An 18,017-nucleotide genomic window follows, 5' to 3' on the forward strand; every position below is an offset into this window, starting at 1 on the left:
TCTCTGGAAACACATGGGTAAACATCACTGTCATTTTATTTGGACAACAGGACAAGACACTTTTATAAAGTATGGGAAAATACAAATATCTCAAGTTTCACTGATGCCACGAGGCAGCTGGTTATGACAGATGTTTCAGGTGGTTTTTTTTTAGTAAAAAGGAAAGAAAATAGAATAGGCATTTAATCAGAGGACACCGAGCGCTGACAACACAATTGCAGGTTAAAGTAAAAAAAACAAAAAAAACCACTAGAGGCCAAAAACTATATGCGTTCACCACATAAAGATAAAAAGCTGTTAGAGATCCACAGGACATAACCAGATACATGGCTCAAAACCAAAGGGGGCCCTTAGTTAACTGGACCTTACATTAGGGAGACTGAGTTTGATACACGATGAATGGACAGTTTCTTATACATCCCATTTAAAATAGCAACAGCAGAGGCTTTCTTTTAGAGAAATTAATGTCAGTTTGGGCACACTTCAGATATCACACCTGACGACTGTGATGCAAACCTTTTCTAGCGTTCATGTGCAAATAAACGATGTCAGAGACTTTGTGTAGCTGTTCAGAAAGCATCGGTAAAGCCTTCTGTAAGGCTTACTTACTTTAAAGCATACACTTCTTCTACAGTAGCTCTCCACATTTTAGAGGTCTTTAGAATTTAGAAAGATAAATATATTCACATCTAACCCAGTACATTGCACATTTCAATTGCATTGAATAAACAGTGTTCATTTCAAGCTGTGCATATTCCTGAATTTACAGACTTTCTGAAGGGTTTTTCAGGTCATATAAAGGTCATTTAATCTAGTGAATTTGTGTTTTTCTGCTATTTCTGCTATTACACTTATGTCCCCTTTGCTCCTGTTGGATAAAACCCTGCCCTTACGAATGATGCACGTGGAGCAGTTTGATTGTATGAAAACATCTTTGAGCCAGATCTCTGGGAGAGTTTCTGTTGTTTATGAGGGCATAGACACCATCAGAGAAAAACAGGTTTTGGCCTTGCAGCATGGCCTTGGTATGGTAGCCTTAGCAATATAATATCATGCACTATCTGGAGAATTTCTGGGCTTTAATTCAGCAATATAATTCAGGGTAAAAGTGGACATTTGTAGTATTATAAATTAAAAAAAAGAAGTCTGCTACTCGGGTCACTTACTACTGAGGTTACTCCTGTTTTATCACAATAAAACCAGTCTGTATTATCTGCAATACATGCATAGTACATTCTTATACAGCTTTAACTATCTGGGGCTGGTCATGCTGCTACTAATCCTTTGGGTAGTGTGCTGCACTGGCTTAAATACTGACAATATTCAGCAGGGAACCAAAAGCCAGGAAAAAATACTGTCCCTTTGGGGCATGAAAAGCCAAATACATCCGTTTGTAAAGTGTTTGAGCTGCGTGCTCCAGCACAATGTATTTTAAAAATGCTCAAAGCTAAGAAAAATTGGGTAAACAAAAACTACAGACTGAGCCGAGCTGAGGATATTAGACATTGGCACAAAAATGAGCTGCTGGCACATTCAATACATAAAGATCAGCCTTTCAAAAAAAAAGCTACACCGGTCAAATCCCGCGTCTGCATGGAGAATGTAAATCGGCCAGATGCTGTCATTTACCTGCCAATTCTGGCACATCTGGCGTTTGGAGAAATCGCAGCCGTCATTCTCAAGGCTGCGACAACCATGAAGCAATTCACGTGGCTTTACATACGGATTTAAGTACGACATTCATAAACACCAATAACAGTAAGAGCTATAATGCACGATAGGAGCTAACAATCACCCTAAAGACACAGTAACCCATTTAAACAGAGTCGCCCAGTAGATTAAAATGAGGGCGGGAACTACCGCCCTGTGTAATGCAGTGTAATCATCACTGTCATGGTCGCTAGACAGAGGTTTTTGTGTGTAACTGTTCACATCTGGAATGTTTCAGTGGAAAAATATCGTTTTCCTGGAGTGTTGGATTCTTGTAATAAACATGCAGGTCAAACGCATTACCCACAATTCACACTGTTTTTTCTCTCTCCTCTATACAGAGATTTTTTAAAAAAAAACTGATGACAGACTAACAGGGTTACATCTGCAGCTAAATAAGCACCACTCAAGGGCTTCTGCCAGCTTGTGTTCTTGTGCACAGGAGAAGGTGCAACGCATATCATATAGATAGATGTATTAGTGTTACTGTAAATTATAACTGAAATGCCCTTGACTAAAGGAGAGACGGAGTAAAACAAAACAGAATTGTAGCTATGATTGTTCCGAGGTTCTGGCAGGAAGTTTGTCTTTCACAATAAAAGAAATGAAATGAATATAAAGTATATACTTAGCTAACCCTAGAGACACCAGAAATAACTAAATATTAAAAAAAAGACTCTCAGATTATTAAAATCTAATGAACATAAAACGGTAAAACTTAGGAGGTTCTGAGTGTAAACATCTAGAAGAAACAGAAAGTGTTGTTAAAAAGTGTTCGAATTCTTTTGAATTGTAGAAATGGTCAATTTCTGCACTTGAAGAGCAATGAGAACATTAATTCTAGGGCTGCCCCCCCAAACAAAGACTTTCTTAGTCGAGTAGAAGTTGCAATTATATGTTTCTCATATTAATTTAAGTATTTAAATGTGTATTTTAGGAGGGAGGGCTGAGAAAGAAAAGTGATAGCACAGTAATAACACTTATCCTGTTATCTCAAAGTAATCCCACCCTTTAGATTTCCTGTTCATAATACGCAACTATCAGCCAAAGAGCTCAGGGAGTAGCTGTGTAAACAATAGTATCTGGCACAAATAACTGAGTGTCAGTGTCAATTAATCATGACTTGAGTCTTTGGTTGACTAATGGGGGCAGCCCTCGTTAATTCAAAACAGACACGTAAGAGAAATATGGAGAGATTGTATGGAGACAATAACAGACCTGCTTTAAACAGTATGGTCAGTTTTAGGCTGCCAGATCGGTGAGGTTTAATAAGTGCCAGAAATGTTGGCAGTCACAGAGAAGCATTCAAACTCTTGTAATTGTGTGCACCTTCTGGCATCTTATGAGTTGTAATGAGCGTTAAACGCCACCGAGCAGGCCTAAAACTGCAAACACTATTTAAATCAGGTCTGATGCAGGGAGGAGGGAAAGGTTAACTGTGGTGTGTTGTCTCCAAGAGATGTCACGAGTTGTGCAATCAGGATTCTCCTCGTATCCCAGACCCCTGGAGGAGGTGATGGGTTTAGCGAAAGAACCCAAGTTTCTCTCTAAGCCATTCCTCTGTGAGGTCCTCTGTGTTTCTGATCTCAAACACCTTGAAAAGAAAAGGAAGGACTATCACTTTCTCACACGGCTGTGGGGGAGTTTTCACCCATTTTTCTTTACAACATTGCTTCAGTTTATTGAGTTTGCAGGTATGAGTTTATGCACAGCTCTCTTAAACTCCCACCCCACATTTCCCTGCATTTCAATCTAGTTAAGGTCTGATTTTTGACTGGGTCATTGCAACGCCTTGATTCTTTTCTTTTTCAGCCATTCTGTTGTAGATTTGCTACTGATGTTCGGATCACTGTCCTGTTGCATGACCCAGTTTGGGTTAAGCTTTAGCCGTTGAACAGATGGCCTCACATTTGACTCTAGAATACTTTGGCATACAGAGGACTTCACCGTGCAGACCCACTGACTGAAAGGTGCCCAAATCATCACCCCTCCACCGCCGTGCTAACAGCTGGTACAAGGTGTTTGTGTGTCTTTCTGCCTAAAGGATATTGTTCCAGACGTCTTGTGATTTCTTTAGATTCTGCTTTGCAGACATAAGTAGTGCTGCCATGTTCTTTTTAGAGACAAGATGCTTTCTCCTGGTAGCCCTTCAAAACAAGCCATACTTTTTCAGTTTTCTCTGATGAACATTTGAAATGCATAGTGAGGCCTCTATGGACTGAGATGTAGCTCTTAATTTATTTGCAATTTTTCTTAGCATCGCATGCTCTGATCAGATTTGCTGCTATCAGTTGATCAAGTGATTAGCAGCACTCCCCACTTACTCTGTGTGTAGGGGAGTACTTAAGTTTTTCACAAGGCTACACAGACCCTGTGAAACTTTCTTTTTCATATGACTACATTACATGGCACATGGCAATCTACACAGCAGTTCTTGACATATTTCAGTTTGGACCACAGTGGTGGGCTGCACTGCCCGTCGATAGATCTATGCAGTTAACACAACTGATAGAAGTAATTCCAATTTATGCCACCAGTTTATTTAATTTTAAACATTAATGTGGCAAATACAAGAATATAAGAGCTGCACCAAATACACCCATGACACTGGCTCATTTCATGAAAAAAATATTTCAAATCTGGACAAAAACTATTCTCAACTACCTCCTCCTTTAAGTTGATTTTTTTTAAATACAGTGTTTTAAGCATTTCTAAAAATTTACAAGGTCTCAAAGTCACATGGATTTTTATACATTTTAATTTGTGTTATTTCTTTTTGAGCCCTCATAATTTCATAGGTAGAGGAAAAAGCCACATTACATTTAGAGTGGGCTATATCATTTCACCAGTTTGATGTCAGCAAAGTGACATTAAACTGGTGTATCATAAAAGTCAAGTCAATTTATATATAAGCACATTTAGAAACAACAGGGATTGACCTAAGTGCTATACAACTAAATTGAATAAATCAGAAAAGGAAAAATACTGAAAAATAGAAAACAAATAACACAGAAACAAAAGAAAAATATCAAAACTCAGTCTTATTTAAAACCTTTACTAACCTTGGTCAGTTCGACAGTCTGCACCAGCTTGTTTTTGCTTCCTGCGTACATCATCTGCTGCTCTGGTCTGCAACCTGCCAAACACAAAATCAGCAACTTTGACAAAAGTTTAGCAAACAGTAGTTACCTAAGTTTTGCTCTAAGTGTACGTATATTTAAAAAGTAATCTCAGAGAGGTTCATACCCACGGGGCTGGAGAAGATGAAGCAGAGGGGATAAGACACACGCCCGTCGTCATGTTCGTACTTATAACTGTAGACGATAAATGTTCCTGGTGCTAAGGACTGAAACTAACCAACATAGATAGATCACATGTAAGACAAACCCACCGCCTAACCATTCCATATGACATACAGGCTGCTTACAACAATTATAATTCATTTTATGCTGATAAAATATTGTTAAAATAAGATCTATTCAAAGGATATCTTGGCTGTCTCTCTGGCAGCTCGTCCTTTAGATCATCAGGAGAAATATCCTAAAACAAACAGAAAGAGTTCAGTTGACATTATCAAGAAAAGCAATCATCTACTAACATCCAGCACCTGGCAGGCTGTCAGGTCAGAGCTTAATGAGTTCACCGTCACTTCTTTCAAACCATACACTGCTATCTAATTAAACATTTAAATTTTAAACCTGATTTTTAAATATTGTTGAATGTATTTGAAAGATAGAGTAATATAAAGCTCACCTTATGCTCTTCCTCCAGAATAACCAGCTGCTTGTCTTTATCAATCTTCACTGAATGGTACAACAAGAATATAAAAGCTGCATTAAAACAGTCACATTTTACAAGCAGTTGTTTAGTGCTTCAAAAATGATGATGATCAAGGGGGGAAAAAATCAATATTTTGGGCTGCAAAGCTCTAAAACGTGACCGTGAGTCTGAGTCCATGTCGTGCAAACAAACGGCTAATCCCATTTGACATTTTGATCCAGAGATGGATTAAGCTCAGGTTTGATACACACAGCCTGCTGCATTCGGAGGCAACTCATTCTTTCCTGCATACAGAACAGCAGCTACCTTAAAGTTGTATCTAATACCAGGAACATTTTCTTTTGTGCTATATTTATAACATTTGACTTTAACTGCAACAAACCACAGAGAATTGTACAATCCATGTCAAACCACACAATGCTCACAATTACATTGTAACCACTGCTGATTGAACTGCTGCCCATCTTGGCGAGGACACTCTTTTTTGAATCTCAAGAGTCACACAAGTTAGCAATCTAGAAGCTCTACGAGTATTAAAAGCTCCCTAGTGGAAAACAAAAAACGAATTTCAAGTTACTCCGATTTTTATAACTCAGATTAAAAATTCAGGAGAGACACTGCTCAGAGTCTGTGACTTACTGATGATCGCTGCATTGTTGGTCTCCTTCCGGAAACGAAACTCCTTCAGCTTTTTAACCAGATCTTCATCCACTTCACACACTACCAGTGATTCACTCTGATCCGGTGTGGGAAAACAAGGCAATGGAAACAAATAAATGAATTTCAAATACATTAACAGTTTAATATACAAGTCACTCGAAACACAAATTAAACTGTATATTACTTCTTTGGGGGTTGATGCAAAGTTAAACAAAAGTTTATTATCTTTATTTTTTATTTTGTGTGATAAGCAGTTGACATATTAATCATTCAAGCATTTAAAAGGGCACCTATGAAGGAATTACAGTCAACTTAGCAAAGAACTATCATATATCTACAGCTGATGAATGGTATTTTAAAGAAACAGGAAAAGAATCCACCAAAGACCTGTAACACAAGACCAGAGATATGCATCTGGCCCTTCACCTGAATCCTCATACTTTTCACTCAATCCTAATCAGCAATGGCCTCAGTGGAAGGGCAACTGTCAAGAAACCATTTCTAACAAAAACAGCTACGGTGGAGCTACGGTGTTGGTGATGTTGTCAAAAGTGTTAGAGTGTCAGATTTTGATCCTACCATCTAGAAATCAACTGATATGCAACAGCTGATTTTTTTATATGACAATGATCCCAAAGGAACTGTCAACATTACTGAAGCAGTGTGGGATCATCATGGCAGAGAACAGAAGAAAAGGCAGGCAGATTTCAAAGAAGAGCTTTGAATAACTTTCAATAACCCTGGAGAACTATTCCGAAAATTACTGTTGTGGGATTTCTCTTTAGTGTATTGTCCTGTAATGTATTGTCTTGCTTTCATGTTACTTAGTTTAGTATGGGTTGTGGGATCTCTCTTTAATGTATTGTCTTGATGAAATGCCTTCATGTTACTTAGTTAGTATGTCTGGTTCACACCTCATTCACGCTGGGAAACAGACGGTGAGAAACTGGTGAATGTCTCCCAGGATGCGGAAGCTCACACAGGAAGGCTTGACCCCAGAGTGGGGGAGATTCACACAGGTGATAGAGAGTCTGTCTGTTTAGAGCCAAGGTGTGAACTGCAACTGTAAAAGCCTTTTGCTCTGTGACTGTAAAAGGACCTGAACTGTTCATTGTCAGAGACGACTTTCAGTGCCCCCTGACTGACGTCCCTCCTTATGCATGAGATAGCTGAAATAAAGGTGTTGTTACAACTCATCGTGTCTGCAGGCTTTGGTAATTAAAATTTCCACAACAGTACTAAAAGAAATCACAAGAAAGCTTGTCTAAAAGAGCTCAGACTGAAGAATAAAGGCAGTATTAAGTATTCACTATAAGTTCATTAGAATTGTACAAACTCTGTTTTTGCCTTACATACTGTAATTCCATGCATGTTTGCACATTTCAATAAACTGCCACACGCATTTCACGTTTCACAAAACATAAAGACATGAGGGGGGCAGCCTAAAGTACTGTAAAGCAAATATTCTAGCAGCGCCATGATGAAGTCAGAACATTCATATATGTTTGACTTTTTCCTGATGTGAGGTAGATGATTTTATATAGTCAATGATACTGTGGCTTAATAGTTCCAGACTGCCGGGGGATTCCCATGATGCATGGGTCTGCTGGAGGTTTCTTCCTGTTAAAGGGAGTTTTTCCTTCCCACTGTCGCCAAAGCGCTTCTTATAGGTGCTCATATGATTTTACCTGTTGTATTATTGCAGGGTCTATCTTACAATATAAAGCGCCTTGAGGCAACTGTTGTTGTGATTTGGTGCTGTATAAATAAAACTGAATTGAATTGAATAATGAAGTGGAAAACAGAAAACACCACTATTACTGCATTGATGTGATATTAGTAACAAAACACAGTTGCAGTAGTACATATAAAGAGCATCTTACACACTGTGACATTCAAGCAGAAAATGAAATCAGCAGAAATTTTACATTCATCCTAATCTACTGCTATATGTGTTAATTTTAATTAATATTTGAAGACAGCTTATCGGTAAGAAAGACAGCTGCAGAGTCACAGATTGTGGCTTTAAGTGGTTTTCGTGCAATTTACTACTTTGTCATAGCAGCTTTAGTGAGCCAGGGTAAAAAAAGAAAAGAACAAAAAAACCCACCAATGCTGGTGCAATTTTTTGTTTTATGTAAATATTTCTGTCATGTTTACAGTTCCAACCTCAAAACGGAAACTCCATGTTTTGGATTTAAAAGATTTGTACTTTCGTGAGGAGCTTCACGTCTTCTTGACCTCTGCTTAACTTTGCTGTGTCTTTGTGAGATATGTTATCCTGTGTTTGTGTATAGTAGTGTAATAGAGAAAGAAAGGAAAAAATTATATATAACTTGTGTATAAAACAGAGGCTTTTTAAGAACACCGAATAATCAGCATGTCTCTTCCTGCAAAAGTCCAATATGATGCACGGGATTTCATCCAAAAAACAAATAAATCGATTAAATTAAATGAAAAATCAATGCACCAGCCTGAACAGGATTTCATTTCTCTGAACCTTTGTCACGTCCACACACAACATTACATAACACCATCATAAAGACATAAACTCTCCACGAGTCTCTTCAGACTCTCTGAAATCTATAATTACACCTTGGAGAACAGATGGCTGGTGGGAGTCGGGATTTCACTGAGCTCAAGGAAAGATCTTCATAGATTAAGAGGAGGCTGGAGTGTCTGTGGCTGCTGGGACTCTTTAAAAACAGGATGCATGGGGAAGGGATTAGGGACAGCCAGGACAATGAAAGCTGGGGATGGCCAAAGGGTTACTTCTGGTTCAAATTCCTCCAGTCAATGACAGCTAGCTCATGAGTTTGGCTGCCAATTCAACCAGGAAATGAGAGCCAGTTAACTTAAACCACCAGTTAATAATGGACCCGGTGTGTTTATGCAGTAAATCAGTAACACTGCTCTAATGAAGATAGCTGAACTGCCATGACACGCAGCGAAAGACCCAGAGGGAAACGAGATTCATCTGGACAAACAGCCGAGCTAACGTTAAGGCAGCTCCCAAAACCCAGACGTGTTGAAGCACATCAATGCAGACTGCTGCATCAAGCCACCCGCGCCCAGCTGCAGGAAGTGCAACAGCTTCGCCTTCAAAATATAAACATGCACAAACTTGCTCTAACCTCATACTAACCTCATACTAAATAATGTCTTGTTTTCTTCATTTAAACACCTAAACTACAAATGTTTAGTTGACAATTAAAAACAAAAACCAAAGAAACGTCACTTCTACACCTCATGAACTTAAACTACTCTTTTTTTTTGCCTTTTCTATTGTTATTATTAAATATATTGCAATGTTCTCCTGAATTATAATCAGGCTGCTCTAAAATGTCCTTGGAAAGGTTTCAGTTGATTAAGTTAACTGAGACGAGGGAGAGAGCGAGAGAGAGACAATATTTCTCCCATACTGGCTTCCCTTGATTGGCTCCCTGTTAAATCCAGAATTCACTCTCAAACTACTTATTTACTTGTGGTTCCCAAAGTTTCTTAAAGTAGAATGGGAGGCAAAGCCTTCGGCTTTCAGGTCCCTCTTCTTTGGAACCAGCTACATGTTTGGAATCAGGAGACAGACATCCCGTTCACTTTTAAGATTAGACTCTAAACTTTCCTTTTTTATAAAGCATATATGTAGGGCTGTATCAGGTGACCCTGAGTCCTGGTTTAGTTAGTCTGCTGAGGGATGCACTGAGTATTTCTTATTCATTCACCTCTATTCACTCTCTCTGTTTATCCACCACTTTGCATTTAATCATTAGTTATTATTAATCTCTGGCTCTCTTCCACAGCTTGTCTTTTGCCCTGTCTCCTTCCCCTCCTTCCAAATGATCATGTCAGATCGGCTGGCCCTCCTTTAACTTGGTTTCACTGGAGGTTTCTTATTGTTAAAAGGGAGCTTTTCTTTCTCACGGTCACCAAGTGTTGAGGTTTCTTTCTAATATTGAAAAGTCACTAAAATATAAAGTCCCTTGGACTAATTTTTGTAACTGTTATTGTATTTAATAAGTGGTATATTCAAGAAAGTTAAATTTTAATCATTGAGTGCTAAAATTAAGACTATGTGTCTTACAAATTCATAATTTAGTGGAGATAAGCACCACAGTGAAAACGTACAAAGCACAAAATAATCTTGATCCAAACTGGATTCAGATGTTGTGTGAAAATAGAAAGACAACGTGTGAATTCAGAGGGAAAGGTCACCTGAAAAAAGGGAAAAAATAAATAATAAAAATATTTTAAAAACAAAAGATGTATATCTGTTAGAGGGGTAAGCGTGTAGAGTAACTGTAATAAGGACCTAGTATTGTATTATTTACAACGTAATTATATTTTTTTAAAGGTAAAAGAGAGGTAATATTTAGTTTTGTCCTAGTTTATTTTTTATTCTTAATACTTAGTGTCAAAATCTAGTTTTAAAAAGTGTCGAGATTTAGAATATGCAGTACATAAAGGTTCATCTTTCACCTTTTCGGCCACTTGTGCCATTTATGTATTCGTTTAGATTAAGAAATGCTAATAATGACCCAAATTAAAATATATTTTTCAATTTATTTTACGGCACAGCGTTCTGGGGGGTTTTTTATTTTGAAATTCATGGCAGGAAACGCGTCACTTCTGCTACGGCTGACTTGACAGGGTGGAACTAATGCTATGCTAGCAGGCTAAAGCTAGCCAATCTGCGACCTTACTTTTTCCTCAATAAATTCCGCATCTGCCAACAGCACACGATTAAAACGCAACGACGAAGCTCGCAGCAGCTCACTTGCAAAGAAAACCGAGTAACTTACCATTGTTGTGGAGTTAAAAAATTCCCCCGGAGCTGCAGCGGCTGTTCTGAATGGTAGGGACGCTTTCAGTGTTTTTTCGTTTTTTTCTACCTCACATCATCTTGTGACTGGTTTGACCAATCCCATACAGGCGCCCCCTCCTTCAAAAGTTTCCTGTAAATCTGTGCTCAGTCTAATTTAGAGTTAAATTTGAGTTTGAAATCCAGCGTCTTACGTTAAAAACACTGCTAAGTCATTTTTTAAACGACTCATACTCGTTACTATTTAATAACAGTTGATACTTCTGCTTATTGATTCCCACCTAGGCGGTATTTCCTGCTGGGACATCAATAATGTTTCAGTGTAGTTAACTCAATATGACCTCAACTGAGAAATGATTACTTATGCTTTTACTTGGAATGCATGATTAGAACCTTCAGAGTATTTCACTAAATTAATTTGGTAATTATTTTAAACAAAGTGAGATTACTTATTTTTAAAAATTATGTTAAGACATGACAAACAATGTTTGGATGAATAAAAGTGAGGCTTTCAAACTGTAACTAAAAGGAGAAGTGTTCTGTAGTTTTATAGAGGGTGGTAGGAAATATTTCCTTTATATTAGCTCAGCAAGTCTGTGGCCACACTTGAGAACAATATTCATCATATAAAAACTATTTCCTTTTATGTCTACAGGCTCAGTCTCTTCAGAGTGCAATATTATTAATCAAAGTATAATAATAAACTATTATTAATTTATTATATTTTAATGTTATGTGGAATATTTTAATTATTTTTAATCAAAGCTGAGTACCAGATTCCACACAGTTTCCGCTAAAGCATAATATCAATTTTTTTAATGCTAACATTGAGTTGTTTTGCTTTGTGCGCACATATACTAGAGATCCCGGTAGAGCAATTGAGACCCGATTTCAAAATAAAAGTGATCTCTAGGTTAACCAGCACATTTACATGAGTCCAATATGAATCATATAGTCATGAAATAAATAACAATAGAGAAATAAAAATTATTTAAAAAACTGTGATATTACAAATAACAGAAATATTTGAATATTACAGATAGTAACTATAATCACATTTTAAAAATAACATTTAAAGAGATGTGTACGGCCATTACAAGTAAAACCACTGTCCAACAGACTAATTTTAAAATTAAAAACCAGACTGACGTCTTCTGTGGAAACAGAAAACAGTAATTTTGATTGACAGTAAAATTGATATTTTGTAATATTTGCATTTCTGTAATGTTATGTTTTTTTTATATGATTGATAACTTGTTGGTTAATGTTAAACTCACGTTCGCCTTAAGATTGCTTTTGTTTTGAAATCGGGTGTCAGTTTCTCTTGCCGTAGAACTTAGTATATACACACAACGCAAATCAATTTGTGTGCTGGTTTGTGCTCGAAAGCGACCATTTCTTACCGTAATTCCTAGAATACATACACATAACACAACTGACGACATTTGTCCCCTAACCTTTAGACTAGTTTTCCTCTGGCTCTCACTGTGTCGTCCCCAGCTTTAGAAGGCAAACCTGACACACCTTAACAGGCTGACACGGAGTTTTAAAGTTCTGTCTGCAATCGTGTTTAGTTAGGGTTAGTTTATTGGTTTGTTTTAGGTATGTGTGGTCGTGATGTTGAGGGGTTAGGGAGTAAACTGTACCAGCGAGAGCTCTTACAAAGATAGAAGGCGACCGGCTGTCTGTGTGTTTTCCAGCCTGAACGCGCCCACCCTTCACAATACGTCATCAGTGAAGCGCGTGTGCGTGCCTCCTTTTCAAGAGTTGTAGTTGTGAAAGCAGATAAATCGTTAGCTTCTACTTGTGTACCTCGGCAGGCTAAGTTAGCGAGCTAACTGGTTCCCACAGCTGAAGAAATCCTCGCTGCTACCCGCCGTCTTTCTTTGGAGAGGAGTCCATCTTCTAGCGAGGTAGCATCAAAATCTAGCTTTCAGCAGTTTTTTTCCTCAGGCACCATGAAGCTAAAAATAAACAAACGAGCCAGCGTTAACTAACAGTTAGCTGCTGCCAGCTAGCTCGCTAGCCAACTCTAATTTAATTTATGACAGTTTTTGTGACTCTCTGCCCTGATTTGTAGCCTGGAGTCAGTGTAACATCGGTATGTCTTGTCTTAGTAATCTTTCATTGAGCTGGAGTTTTGTCAGAAAGGTTTTTGAGGATGGAAATATTGAGTGTGTTGTTACTCAGAGCCTTTGTGTGCCACCACTGTTTGACAACTTGTTATTGTCAGTTGTTATAACTACCTAATAAAGCTTGTCTCTTGTTTTGTTGTAGATCATGGATGATTTCTCGGTGAGTTCAAACAAATGCACATTTTATTTTTATTATGTTCAATTAGCTTACAGTTTATTGTACAAGTCACTTCCTTTTACTCTTCTTTTATAGCTAGCAGATGCCTTAGGAGATGATACTACAAGCCAGGCTAAGAAAATAGGCAACAACAACCCATCTGCCCCCACTAGCAATCCTGCACCTCCTTCAAACCCAGGATGGCCTAGTTCAGCTCCTGGAGCCCCCACCCAGCCCTCTGCTCCGCTCGACTACCACGGTGGATCATCTGGCCCAGGGGCACCAGGGCAGTTTCCCTTCCCTTCAGGTCCTGGAGCACCAGGGCAATACCCTGGACCTCCTTCAGCACCTGGTGGGTTCCCCCCTGGTCCTGGGATACCTGGACAATATCCACCTGCACCAGGAGCTCCAGGTCAGTTTCCCTCCGGCCCTGGAGCTCCTGGGCAGTACCCTGGGCAGTATCCACCAGAAGGAGCTCCAGGACAGATACCTGGAGGCGCTGCTCCTTACCCAATGGGACCATTTCCTTCGGGCCCCGGAGCTCCCCCTGGCCCTTATCCAAGTGTGCCTTTCCCAGGTGGCCAGCCAGGAGGCAATGGTATGTATGGGCCAGGTGGTCCAGGTGCATTCCCACCTGCAGCTGGACCTGGTGCTTTCCCTGCATTCCCCAGCGGAGGCTTTCCCCCGATACCACCCGGTTCTTGGGGACCACCAGCAGGTGGAGGCTTCCCAGCTGCCCCTGGTCCCTTTGGCCCTGGTCCGGGGCCTATGGGTCCATATGGTGGGCCTGCTGCCCCAGGAGGGACACTGGTGAGTACTGGTACTTTAATGCAATATTGCTTGCTGCATTTTCCTGCTTGTGTCCTTCTCTGGTGTGCAGTGGAGCATCTGGTGTGAAATTCTTTTAGAGTAACATAATCCTGTAAGTGGTGGATAAAGGAAGTTAGTCTTGTTTCTTTGCTGCTGAAGGAGGGTTAATGTATTTATTTATGTTTTTCAATAACGGCGGAATTGGGATGATTATTTCTGTCTCTTTGGCTCTGCTGGGGTGCTAAACAAATATAAAACAGTATTCAGAAGCAGTTCTGAAAAATGTATTCTTGTCTTTCAGCCCAGATATAGGCCACCGTATTAAGCAATGAGCAATGAACTCAGCTTTTCAGTTGGACAAGGACATCACTTCCAGAATCAACATATGGTTTGATTAGTGCCAAAGACTCAATATATACATAATATTCAACTAAATTGCTCAATGTATTGTCTTAATTAAGTGCAATATGATATAATTTACACTTTTACTTGACCCATGTTTACGGCATCATGACGCCTTTTATGATCTCTAATAAAATTATGAATTGATCAAAACACACTTGTAAGTTGTTTCCATGATAATAATAAATTGAGGTTTTTTGTTTTCTTTTACTTTGCTCAGCTGTTGTAAAAATATAGTGAATGTACTTTTCTGTCATTGCCATGACCTGTCACTGCTACTTGTGTAATAGTGCTGGAATAACCGAAGGACATAATGACTCACTTGGGTGTTGCTGTAGGAATGTGGGCAGGGTCAAAGTTTTGAACAGTGCTTAAATAAAATTCTCTATTATACGTCATTCGGCATGCTGCTGTGTTTTGCCAATTTAAGACTCAGTGATCAAATGTTTTATATGTGCATATTTTTTCTTGGAAATCCTAGAATTGCATTGTGACACATAAACTTAATATCTACACTAAGAACAGTACATATATTGTCACGGTTTAAAATGGAAGTATTTCTTGCAGATGGTGCCCTACGATCTCCCTCTTCATGCTGGAATAATGCCGCGACTTTTAATCACAATAATAGGGGAGCCTCTTCCCTGTGCAGACAGGTACAGTAATCATCCAACATCTGTGCCTGCTAATAGCAATCCAAAACCTGATTCCTTCAACTCATACTTACATAATAAAGGGGACCTAGTATACTTATTTTCAGCTCCAAATGTTTATTCTTGGACGCTTCTAGAGTAGAATAGTTCAAAACAATCTTTATTTGTCATGTACTGAGCCTTTGTATAGGATAAATCTTAACACCTTAAGCTTCTGATTGGCTACCCCTGTTTGAACAGCAGGTTGGTGAGGTGTCTGTACCTTTATATGACCATGTTATATGAAGAGAAGTGTAATAGGTCTCCTTTAAAACACATCTATGATTTGCACTGTGGGAATACTCTTTAAAATGTTTACCACCGTATTATGTTAAACCGATTAGCAGCGGCATTTCTTTCTGCTAATGCTTTGCTTATGTTTTTTTTTTTTTTGCAGGTTCAATGTTGACTTTATCAAAGGTCCAGACGTAGTCTTTCACTTCAACCCTCGTTTTAACGAGCAAACAATTGTTAGAAACTCCAACTTAGGCGGATACTGGGGACCTGAAGAGCGGGAAGGAGGGTTTCCATTTGTTCAGGGACAGCGTTTTGAGGTAAGTTAGTATAAAATCTTTTTCTTTTCTTTCTTTTTAAAATTAGCTGATTAGATTAGCGAGATGACATTTAACAGAGCCCTTGAATTTAACCAAGGATTTTGTTCATCTTACACCAGTATAATTTTTCCTTCATGTCAGTGTGATATGGGCATAAATGAGCATGTTTATGCACATTTTTATGTGGTAGAGCTCTGACTTCAGTGCAGAAGGTGAGGCTTTAGGTGAGGAAGAAGTGGGTGGTGTAGAAATAATGGAGGACAGAGACATAAGGAGAAGGAGTTGATGAAAATATGATGATGAAAAGATACAAGTACAAATGTTAAATGGTGAGATAAAGCATACTATGCACGTTGCTGGACTCTAGCCACATACTAGCTACGTTCTGTCAGTCTACCAACCAATTAATTAGCAACTGGTGTCCCCTACAGCTGAAGATCCTCGTGGAAGAAGACATGTTCAAAGTGGCGGTGGACGGCACACACCTGTTGGAGTACGAGCACAGAGTCGGTGGCCTGGAGGAAGTGAACCTCGTGCGAGTGTGCGGAGACCTCGTCCTCTACAGCGCTGCCCCGAGCATGATCTGAACCCACGGCTGAAGCACACGCTGTACAGGCGACCTGAGTCAAACTTTACCACTGTATTTGAAATCCTTTTTAAATACTTGGTCGCATTGCAAAGCGCAATCGTTGCCTACCTGGCACATTTGTCACAGAACAGCTGTACGCCATAATCCTTTTCTCTCTTTTTTTTAATAGTTGCTCCAATCCAATTAATTTGGTCACATATGAGAATTTTTAGTGGTAAAAGAGTTTAAAAGCATTTAAAATAGGTATTTTTGGGAGAAAAATTAATTTATACTTAATGAAAAGATTGTAGGCTAAGAAGAAAGGCATGACAAGTCCCAAACATTTCAAATATTTTCCACTGGTATCTTGTTTTTCCGTTTACATGTAATCATTCTAAGTCTCTGTAATTGCATGAGAGTGTGATGCTGAAAATCATTTCTTTTTTATCTGCTGGCCTGCAGACGTGCTGTACAGTGGAACAATGATGAGGTTTCTTAAAATGCACAGAGTAATATAAAGAGAATGTGTACTTCTCCTTTCTTCAGCTGTAATCCTCCTGAGCTCTCAGGCTGGAGGGTCAAGAAAAGATTTAAAGAATTATGATTTCATGTTGAAGTCAAAACCCTGATGGTAAAAAGACATATTAAAGGCTGGTATTAAAGAAAAATGCAGAGGGATGGGGTCTCTGTTTGTTGCCAGCACTGACACTGTTGAGGTTATAAATTGAAAGGAGCAACAAACAAGAAAAATGACTGATGGAAGAAGATTGTTTACTTCCCCTGAGCTTCTGACGTGCACTTATAATAAATACAGGTTACCCCACGTAGTGTTTCTGAATCTAAAGCCAGGGAATCAGTTCCTGTGTTACTGATGGTGTAAGTTTGTGTGTTTGACTGAATTTATATATCGTGCCCCCTGTGGTGCAAGTGCCAGATTCTGATGTTAATAGATTTGACTACAGTTATGCCACTCAGTACAAAATAAAAACATTTCAACCTTGGACACTTTGCTTACTTATGCAACTCACGAGGGACTCTTGTATGTGTTGCATGTATTTCTTGTGTCTTCATGGCTGTCTTTGGGTCACACATTGCAGATCATGTTTTGGTTGCTACTGTATCTATAACAGGATTTAGACCAGAAACATCCACCATTCAAGATGATTTTTTACCTAATTTCTGAGATGAAAAACTCAAAATCAGATTTGATGTTTTTCACAGCAGTAACCGCCATTTGTGTTGAACCTGATTGAACCTTAATGACAGGGTGCCTCATGCCGTGGGCAGAAAGACCATCCAGGTTAACAGTTTTCTGGTATTTTCAGTACTGCTACATAACCCGAGTGAGCTTAAGTTTCAGGGCACAAATGATAGCCAGACGTTCTCCTTCAGGATTTCCTGGTAGAGAGCAGAACTGTTACTTTAGGGGTCACCACAGAGATAATCTTAACCCTCTACATATCTTCCTTTACTACATTCATGAACCTTCTCTATTTGGGTTTTCTGCCATATTCCATGTCCTTTGTCCAATGTGTCCACGATCCCTTCTCTTCTCCACCCACTTCTCCCTGCCTGCATTTTGTTCTTAAGCTCTCTTGTGCACCGTCCATTGCTTTGGATGGTTGGCTGCAGGTATTTAACTCATCCACCTTCACTACCTCTATCCCTTGCAGCTTCACTGTTACACCTGTCTCCTTCTCGTTCACACACATGTATTCTGCCTTGCTTCT

General features: G+C 39.1%; 2 protein-coding genes across 4 annotated transcripts; one reads left to right on the forward strand and one right to left on the reverse strand.

The window, feature by feature from the left end:
• Positions 1 to 18: 18 nt before the first annotated feature.
• On the reverse strand, positions 19 to 11,070 carry gmfb (glia maturation factor, beta). The gene is made up of 7 exons (XM_040042787.1): positions 10,950 to 11,070; positions 6,130 to 6,226; positions 5,464 to 5,513; positions 5,201 to 5,250; positions 4,957 to 5,039; positions 4,773 to 4,846; positions 19 to 3,304 (listed from the first exon to the last, which is right to left on the reverse strand). The coding sequence occupies exons 1-7, from the start codon at positions 10,950 to 10,952 to the stop codon at positions 3,233 to 3,235; spliced, it is 429 nt and encodes a 142-aa protein (XP_039898721.1). The 5' UTR covers positions 10,953 to 11,070; the 3' UTR covers positions 19 to 3,232.
• lgals3a (lectin, galactoside binding soluble 3a) lies at positions 10,784 to 17,288 on the forward strand. 3 transcript variants are annotated; one of them, XM_040042778.1, is made up of 6 exons: positions 10,784 to 11,002; positions 13,247 to 13,264; positions 13,358 to 14,071; positions 15,041 to 15,129; positions 15,563 to 15,719; positions 16,151 to 17,288. In XM_040042778.1, the coding sequence occupies exons 1-6, from the start codon at positions 11,000 to 11,002 to the stop codon at positions 16,304 to 16,306; spliced, it is 1,137 nt and encodes a 378-aa protein (XP_039898712.1). In that variant the 5' UTR covers positions 10,784 to 10,999; the 3' UTR covers positions 16,307 to 17,288. The 3 variants fall into 3 exon arrangements, with proteins under 3 accessions (XP_039898712.1, XP_039898715.1, XP_039898713.1); XM_040042779.1 differs by lacking the exon at positions 10,784 to 11,002 and adding an exon at positions 12,413 to 12,882; XM_040042781.1 differs by lacking the exons at positions 15,041 to 15,129; positions 15,563 to 15,719; positions 16,151 to 17,288 and adding an exon at positions 14,373 to 14,871 and having other exon boundaries at positions 10,786 to 11,002.
• The last annotated feature ends 729 nt before the right edge of the window (positions 17,289 to 18,017 follow it).

Source organism: Simochromis diagramma, unplaced genomic scaffold (genome assembly GCF_900408965.1).
Source record: "Simochromis diagramma unplaced genomic scaffold, fSimDia1.1 OVJJ01000304.1, whole genome shotgun sequence".
Taxonomy (NCBI): domain Eukaryota; kingdom Metazoa; phylum Chordata; class Actinopteri; order Cichliformes; family Cichlidae; genus Simochromis; species Simochromis diagramma.

What these genes read in the sequence shown, in the direction of transcription:
- lgals3a (XM_040042778.1), top strand. An exon ending in CTGCCCCAGGAGGGACACTG is followed by an intron (nt 14,072 to 15,040) that starts GTGAGTACTGGT and finishes TATTTCTTGCAG; the next exon opens with ATGGTGCCCTACGATCTCCC. An exon ending in CCTCTTCCCTGTGCAGACAG is followed by an intron (nt 15,130 to 15,562) that starts GTACAGTAATCA and finishes TTTTTTTTGCAG; the next exon opens with GTTCAATGTTGACTTTATCA.
- gmfb (XM_040042787.1), bottom strand. An exon ending in CAACAATGCAGCGATCATCA is followed by an intron (nt 5,514 to 6,129) that starts GTAAGTCACAGA and finishes TGTACCATTCAG; the next exon opens with TGAAGATTGATAAAGACAAG. An exon ending in TTCTGGAGGAAGAGCATAAG is followed by an intron (nt 5,251 to 5,463) that starts GTGAGCTTTATA and finishes TGTTTGTTTTAG; the next exon opens with GATATTTCTCCTGATGATCT.